Source organism: Strix aluco, chromosome 8, assembly GCF_031877795.1.
Source record: "Strix aluco isolate bStrAlu1 chromosome 8, bStrAlu1.hap1, whole genome shotgun sequence".
NCBI lineage: Eukaryota > Metazoa > Chordata > Aves > Strigiformes > Strigidae > Strix > Strix aluco.
Genome location: NC_133938.1, coordinates 19,289,007 through 19,297,298, shown reverse-complemented (window position 1 = coordinate 19,297,298; position 8,292 = coordinate 19,289,007). Strand labels below are relative to the sequence as shown.

The 8,292-nt window shown below is 42.9% G+C and overlaps 1 protein-coding gene and 1 non-coding gene across 2 annotated transcripts; both read right to left on the bottom strand.

Moving 5' to 3' along the window:
• Window positions 1-571: 571 nt before the first annotated feature.
• On the bottom strand, window positions 572-7,893 carry RPL5 (ribosomal protein L5). Its single transcript, XM_074832507.1, has 8 exons — window positions 7,804-7,893; window positions 6,860-6,929; window positions 6,648-6,763; window positions 5,037-5,171; window positions 4,254-4,456; window positions 3,115-3,292; window positions 1,317-1,405; window positions 572-735 (listed from the first exon to the last, which is right to left on the bottom strand). Exons 1-8 carry the CDS (start codon window positions 7,804-7,806, stop codon window positions 636-638), a joined length of 894 nt encoding a protein of 297 aa, XP_074688608.1. The 5' UTR covers window positions 7,807-7,893; the 3' UTR covers window positions 572-635.
• On the bottom strand, window positions 3,474-3,572 carry LOC141926845 (small nucleolar RNA SNORD21). Its single transcript, XR_012624223.1, has one exon. It is a non-coding gene; the product is annotated as a small nucleolar RNA SNORD21 (small nucleolar RNA).
• Window positions 7,894-8,292: the final 399 nt, after the last annotated feature.

Sequence of the window (8,292 nt, the reverse complement as noted above, 5' to 3'; positions counted from 1 at the left end):
ATTCAGCTTAAGGCCATACCTGTTTCAGGAGCAGCCAGAGCTTAAAGCGGAGTGTCTGAAAGTACCTACTTCAGTTACTGGAAGAACCTTAAACACTTCAATTAGGAATGCCTGTCTCTATCAGCTACAGTTAAGTCTCAGTAGGGAAAGTGTTGCCATTTGTGTTCCTGAAAGCCTAAGGCTGCCTTCAGGCAGAAGCTTCAGAACCTTTTATGATAACTCCTGCTTTTTTCTAAAGCTACATACAGATTCCTCCATAACATTAAGTATGCTGAAAGAAAAAGGGTGAAGGACATGTAAAAGCCCTTTTAAAAAACTTTATTTTTTTTGCCAGAAGCAGGAGTTCTTAGATCTAGTCTTTGGTACTAGTCATGCCAAAAATTAATCAAATTGATTATGGGAGTAATTCTAATGCAGCAGCCTTGGCTTTTAGGTCTGTCACCTCTCTGTGAAGGGCTTCAATTCATACAGTACTTTGAAAAGGGAAAAAAGTACTTAAGACTACAGAATATCTGAATAAAAAAATATTCTGCATCTTTATAAGATATATTAATAATCCAGTCTTACGCAGTTGCTTACTCAATAAATTTATTGCCACTTTTTCCAAAGCTTCATAGAAAATTGTGGAAGTTGTCTTAACTATCAGCTGCACGCTCCTGGGCCCTGAGAAAGCTAGCCTTCTTCTGAGCAACACGATCTTTCTTCTGGGCGAGGGACATCTTGGGACAGTTCCATCTGCAATGTAAGCACAGTGTATGATATATCTAAGGCAGAAATAAGCAAAAAGGTGGTCAAGAAAGCTGCAGTGCACCAGGACTGTGGTTAAAAGTGCTATGCTAGAACATATTCCCACTTCTGTAACACACTATTTCCTTGTAATGATTTAAAGCTTTATAATTAGGGCACTGCAAAAAGGCATCATTAGACTGCAGCGGTTTAATTCCTCAAGAATTACTCTTTAGTGACTAGAGACAGTATCAAGGCCCAATGCAACAGTTATGCCTCAATTTCTTTTCTCCCAGACTCCTGAAAAATCAAAATAGTTTAATATTGACAAATTAAGTCAGCCTGCCCTCAGGCCATGAGCACACTCCACTTCTAATTTTTTTTTTATATGTAGTTGAGAGCTCTTAAAATTTAGATTCCTACTGCTAAAGTTAAAGCCTAACAAAGTTACACTGAAATCCTTGTACCTTAATCTAAACCATCACTTGTGTTTTGACACAACTGCGATGTGAGTTACATTGCTGGTTTTAGCATAACTAAGATATCTTCAACAGAGAAATCACATTCATGTTAAAGAGGATGAGTTTTACCTCTTTTTCTTGACTTCTCTCTTGGGTTTCTTTTCATGGACTGGATTATCCCGTATAGCAGCATGGGCTTTTTTATACATTTCTTCCATCTTAAAGACAAAAAAAGAAAAAATTGTTACGTTCTCCACTGTGATCCAGTTGTAGGATCATACAAAAAATCCAAGACACCCTTACCAAAGCATGCACTAGAAATGGGTTTCATCACAATACAGCTTGTAATTTTGGGTGGCTGCCTTTAAAACACTTTCTTCATACAGAAGATCACTGCCACAGCATACTGAAATTCCTACTACCACTATGATACAACTTAAATACTGAAACACACAAAAAGTTATTTTATCCTTATTTTACAGTTAAGGAATCAAGGCTATGGAGTAACTACAGGCTACTTACAAGTCTCCAATGCATACTAGCATTTTGCAGTTGAAACGCTATTTCCTTTGAAGTCTACTTTTCAGTGCCATAGCTTCCCTACATTTAAAAGGTAGTCTATAAAGCTATTCTAATTTTAGCCAGATTAAAAGACTTCATGTTTACTAACTAAACCAAAACTATTTCACACAAACTTTGTCATCAGACCTGCAATCTTACCACTTTTCAGACCCTACTGTAGTACACAGAGCTGCTTAGTAAGAGGGGGGAGAAAGTACGAGTTATGAAAGCAGCTACAGATTAACAAGTCTTGCAAGAACCATGACAGTCCCTGCATTGTCCTCAAGGATGCAATGACACTGCTCTGTCGCAAAGACAACTCTGGTTCCAGAATGGCACCAATTTTAAGAATACCTTTGGTGGTGGTTAATTCCGACCACTAGATCCCAGCTGCAAAAATTTTCTAGATGTACAAAGGATAAGTGTCCAACTATTGACATAAGTCATGGACTCACTTCATTGCAATACAAGATATAAATATTGTTTTTTCAGTAAAATAGATTAAGTTGCCCTTTACAATACAACATTTCTTATTTTTCAGTAAAGATTAAGTTACAACAAATTAGCAATTAGTTAAGTTTACCAAAAAAACCACAAAACCCCATAGCAATAAAGGGATAAAAAATGAAGTTAAGTTTTGCACAGCCTAGAAAGCAAACATGAGAATGTTTGTTTCAAGCTTCTGGACTACTAATTAGGGAAACCAAGCAAGAATGTTAGAGGCAGCAAGACAAGCCATCTGAAAGGAGTTTAAACACTTGAAACAAGGACCTTGGTTATCTTACATATCTTCTAGTGTTTTGTACAAAATACTCTTAAAATTTCAAGTAGTACTAAAATGAGATGTATTACACTCTGTAGTTTCACAAGATGCGAGCTTCACCAGAGCTAGCTTGGGCTGTTCTATATTCACCTGGGACCTAGAACTACCTATAGGGTCACACAAATCATGAAAACAGATGTGACATAGAACACACCCTCACAGTTGCAATCACCACAGCTGCAGAAAGGACAGGCTGTGGTGCAGGATTAGGAATGAGTGGGTAGCATGTGTAGAAACTGCAAGTTAATTTCCCTATCAGGGGAAAAAAAAAAAGTATTCCAGCTTAGAATGCAGTCCTGTAAGCTTAGATTTATAGGTAAAATGTTCAGCTTCACGGCAGGAAAAAAGATCTCACTTTCAAGAGACTTATGATGTATCATACAGCTCTTAATGAAGAAAAAAAATATTTTCTTCGCATGGATAACATACAACATGAATCACATTATTTTACATACCAAACTTCTTTGCATTACTAGAGAAGTCCCTTCACGAGACTTATCAGTATATCTATTAATGCACAGGAGCCAGCCAGATAAATCTTACCCCATCAGGTGTTACGTTGTTCTTTATGTACTGGGAGAACTGTTTTTTGTAAGCATCTTCATCCTCCTCCATCAGGTAACGCATATAATCTGCAACATTTTGGCCCATGATATGCTTGCGGTGAACCTCTGCATTGAATTCTTTGCTTTCCGAGTCATAACCAGGGAAGCGTTTGGTACTGTGAAACAGCAGTTACACTCAAATTAAGACATATTGCCAAATGCTCTAATTCAGAGGCTAGGTTCCACACCAAAGTGACCAATACATCAGATTCTCCTACAGGTAACAGAGGGGTAGGACCCTCCAATTAGAAATTAAGAAATAAAGAAAACTGAGAGGGAAGTTTTAAGTTCATCTCAGCTGCCATCAGTCCCGTCTTGAAACAGTGCAGTACATCATATACACACACTGTGGACCAACTACAGAGTGTTCAGTCTTTGGGAGTATCATCATGTAGCAGCCAAGTCAGAAAAACTGGACAATTAGTCAAGAATGAATAGGACAGCATGGGAGAGGGTAGGAAAATACACAACAGATCTCAGATTTTTGTTCCCCACTGCTCTAGAAGAAAGAAGCAGTCAGCTATAGTATCAGGGTTAGGTAACACTGCCTAAAATCTTGATTCAGTCATTCACAGCTTGAGACAGGAATTGTCAAAACTTCTATGTGGAAATTTCAAGTGCAGGTGGAGTGCTCGGCCCTACTATCACACTGACAACTGTAGCAAATGTCAGTGGTTTTTTTACCTGGCATGTACAGTTTTTCACAGTGAAATTATTGCATACACACAATTTGTTAAGGACTTAAAACAATGGAATACTAAAGGATATTTACTTAAGTGCCTTCAGGCACTTGATGACTGTAAGTAAAAGCAACAAGATGGCTCTTTAGTTTCTAAAAGATTAATAGCATCTTGATAGTTGCAAGATTCCCAGCAGCACTATCAAAATTGCATCTCTGGATTAAAAAACAGCCAACAAACCAACCAAAAAAAACCCCATCCCAGAATCTAGGCTACAGCATCACTACCAGGTTATAACAGAATTATTTCAACATAAAATGACAGTATAAGTAGACTGTCACATACAGAAGCATCTCAGGTTAATTCTAAAGGAATTCTTCTAAACAGACTAGATTACCTATGAGGGATGGACAGACCACCATCCACTGCACCCTTCAGAGCACCGAAGACTTTGTTTCCAGTGGTAGTTCTGGCAAGACCCGCATCCAGGTAGCATGTGAAAGCACCAGGCTTTCCATCCACGCTTTCCACATTGTATTCATCACCAGTCACTTCAACTTGGCCTTCATAGATCTTATCAAGGCCAAATTTATTCAGAAGCTGTGAAGAAAGAAGAAAAAAGTTAAAGCACTTCTGAAATTCTTTCAGCTTATTGACAAAATGAAGAATCACCACCACCTTAAAACACAAATTTGCAGTAGCATCTTCATGTTTTTAAAAAATTTCTTTACAAAAATTAAGCACCCCATACTAATAACAAAGCTTTTCACAACCACCACTTTAAGCACATCTGTTAAGTTTCAACTTTTTGTTCCAACAGGTACACCAGTGAACTTCAACCTTATTCATGAGCTCATATGGAAGGACGCTGTTTATATGTTTTCAAACTCTTAAAGGTACCTTTCTTACATTTTTATCCTGACTCCCTCCCTCCACCAAACTTAAGTACTGATACTTAAAGTGAGCTGCTGGAGTTGAAGCTGCATGCTGCCATACTTCTCACTGTGATTTGACAGTCACAAGAGGCCATCAAATCTATATGGTAAAGAACAGACATTATTTAGAGAAGCCCACAGAGTCAGGTATCTATACTAACATGCCACTTAAAGTGGGCTTTCTCTTTTGTAAGGAAATAGGAAAACCAGAGCAGCAATTTCCAGACAACCTGACAGATACCTACCCTGCGTGCCAACAGCAGACCTGTACAGTACGCTGCTGCGTAATTGGTCAGGCCAACCTTCACACCATATTTTGGCAGCTCGTGGGCATAAGCAGCACAGACAATCATGTCGCCTTCGATTCTGGCATAGGCAATCTGACAACAAAACAAATGTTAGCGTTCTCACAATTCTGGGCTCAATTTATTATTTGACATCTACTTAAGCCGATAGGAATTCTGTATAGAGATGTCCAGCAAACTGACAACTTTTGCACACAAGCTCAAAGGGTTTTGTTTTTCTTGGGTTTCTTTTTTTTAAAGACATCATTAACTTCTCAAGTACAGACACAAAGAATTCAAATCTGTATTAGGCCAGAGCAAGCATATCAGCAACTTCTGTTTACCTCTCCACATACATCAAGAGGCCAGGGAACTGCCTACAAAAGCAACCTTTCAAGGAATCATTATGGATGTGGATGGATTCTGTCCCACTTTCTGAACGTAGTTCTCATGTAACACAGTATATAATGCACCTCCGAAAAATGCAGAAAGCATCCAATACAGTTTGTGGTAACCTTATGCAATGATTTAATTCATGGGTCTGAGATTTTCATTATCTCAGCGGTCTCCTGTGAGACAGCAGTACTATCAGATTTGTTTCTACTGTTCCTTTCACATACAGAACCTTCTCCTTTTGACTCCCACACCTCCTTTCTACATACAAAAGTTGTCCCCTTTTGCAGGATTCCCACCTACCGGAAAGGCACTATCAATCAGATGTGAGCACCTGCCACCACTCATTTTTGTTTTGAGTTTCAAAGATAAAATAACCTCATCAAGATCATATAATGTTTTCTGAACTGACTGTAACAAGACCACTCTCCACTGTTCTTAACAAGTAATTATTCCAAGAAGAAGTGACAATTAAAACTTTTCTAGCTTCTTTTTTGAGCTTACCAACATGCATTTATGATAGAACAAACACACTTAAGTTTTAAACTTTGAAATTAGTCAAAACATTCTGAAAATGAAACAAGAAAGTGAACCACAGCGAGGAACTGCATATGATGCAACACACAAGTGCATACTTAGTAAGCATGAAAAAACGCCTACTGTTCTTATTTACTGGTCTCCTTTAATCTCACAGGAAAGCCATCATAAGGCCTAGCTGCTTCACATCATCCACATAACGTCACAGGAAAAGCACTCTCAAAAGAGAGGGCACCTTTAGATACAGTGCCATCGTCAGGGCGGGTTGACAGGTCACATAGTCAACTTTGTTGTCTTCAGCCAAGCAAAAAAGGCCCTCTTTTCAAAGCACTTTAAATACAGCTGAAAAAAAACAGATACCTTCCCTCTCCCTAAAATATTCTACTTATCTCAGCATCATTAAAACAGTTACAAATAACCTTGCTGAAGAATGTTGACACTAGTAAAACTTATTTTTTATCATGAATACAGTTTATCACTGAAGCTGTGTCAACATTAAAGGTTGTTCTCTAAGAAACTATTTCACTATATAAAAACTGCTCAGATCAAGCCTAAAAAATTCCAGCTGCTTCAACCATCCCCCTTTCCCTGTATTTCAGCTGGGAAGGCTGGTGAGTAAGCAGCAAGCGCCACAGACCTTACCTGGCAAATGATGTCTCTGTTGGTAACACGCACAATCATCCTATACTTCGGGGTGTTGTACTTGTTTTTATCTTGAATTACCAAACGCTTGCGGGCATAGTAATCAGTTTTTCCCTCTGAAAAACAAGTTATAGTGTGGCAAACACGTGTGAAATAAGTAGGAATATTCATCAATGACTTTCAGTTGCATGCTACAGGAAGTTTAACAATACCTCTCCTTCTCCTGAATTTCACTTGGTATCTCTTGAAGTAGGCCTTATTCTTGACAACTTTCACAAACCCCTTGAATAAGAAACATAACCAGATGTTATTAACATATAACCACGTAAGCCAAGGCCATTCTAATTAAACGTGATATGAATAAAACCGTGGCAAAATCAGGAATAACAAGTGTACCTACACATTTAGATAAAAAAGCATCATAAAAATAAAGTGGAAGGAAAACGCCAACACATCAAACCCCAGAATTTCTATCCTTCCCACCAGAACCAACGCACACTTCTCCCCATAACTTCACATAGTTTCAGGAGAAAGCCAGAAATTCCGTTTGTTAACGCAGCGCCTGCCCGCAGGGACTGAGGCGGTAACCACGGTCATTTCCAGTCACCCCCCCGCCCGGTTATTTCTTTGGCGAGTTCTGCCACGGAACCGGCCTCTCCCGCAGCCCCCCGCCACCCGGCGGGGACACGAGCCTTGCTGACACCGCGACGGGACCGGCACTCCCCAACACCTGCCACCGTTTCGGAGGCGCGGCCCGGCGGCACGAAGGCGGGCGGCCTGTCAGCCCCCCGCGGCCCGGGGCCGCCAGCCCCCGCAGGGCACGAGGGGCTCCGGCGAGCCGGCCCCGCCGCCCGCCCCCCGCCGCCCCGAGTCCGCCGCCCGGGGCCGACCCGGTCTTGCCGCCGCGCCCAGCCGGCGGGCCGCGGCCCGGGGAAGCGGCGCGGCCGGTGGCGGAGCCGAGCCAGACCGTGCCAGGCCCCGCCGAGCCGCCCCACGGCGCAGCCCCAGCACTAATGGCAGCCATTGCCACGCTGGAGCCGGCGCCGGGCCCGAGCCAATCGGGCTCCATCCGGGCGGGCAGAGCCGCGCGGCGGGCGCAGAACGGCGGGCAGAGCTCCCCCCTCGCCGCGCGGGCCCCGCGGCGGCCGGTACTGACCATCGTGCCAGGTACTGTCCGGTCTAGGCCTAGGCCGGGGCCCGCTCCGCACAACGACTGCTCTCCGCAGCAGGGGGGAAAAGGCCGCGCCCACTGCGCAGCCGCAGCAACTCGCCTGCCCGGCGAGGCGGGGCGCCAGCGACCCGCCCGTCCCCGGCGCCCGCCGTGCTGCCCCCTGCCGGCCCGGAGGAGCGGCCCCTGCGCCGGCGCGGACCTAGCCCCCTCCCGCCCCGGGGCCGCGGCGGGGTCACAGCAGGACGGGGGCCCCTCTCCCTGTCTGCGGGTGTGCAGGCAGCAGGGCTCCCCCAGCAGCGCGGAGCAATGCCCTTCCACAGATAAAATAATGTTGCTGCTCTCTAGTGCCTGCACGGAACGTGTCGTCGCTTCCCAGTCTCTCTTCGTTAACTGTTGCAGTTGTTAGCAAGGGCTGCATCACAGCAAAGGGATTCTTACGACAGAAAAATCAATAGATTTGATCTTAAAAATCAC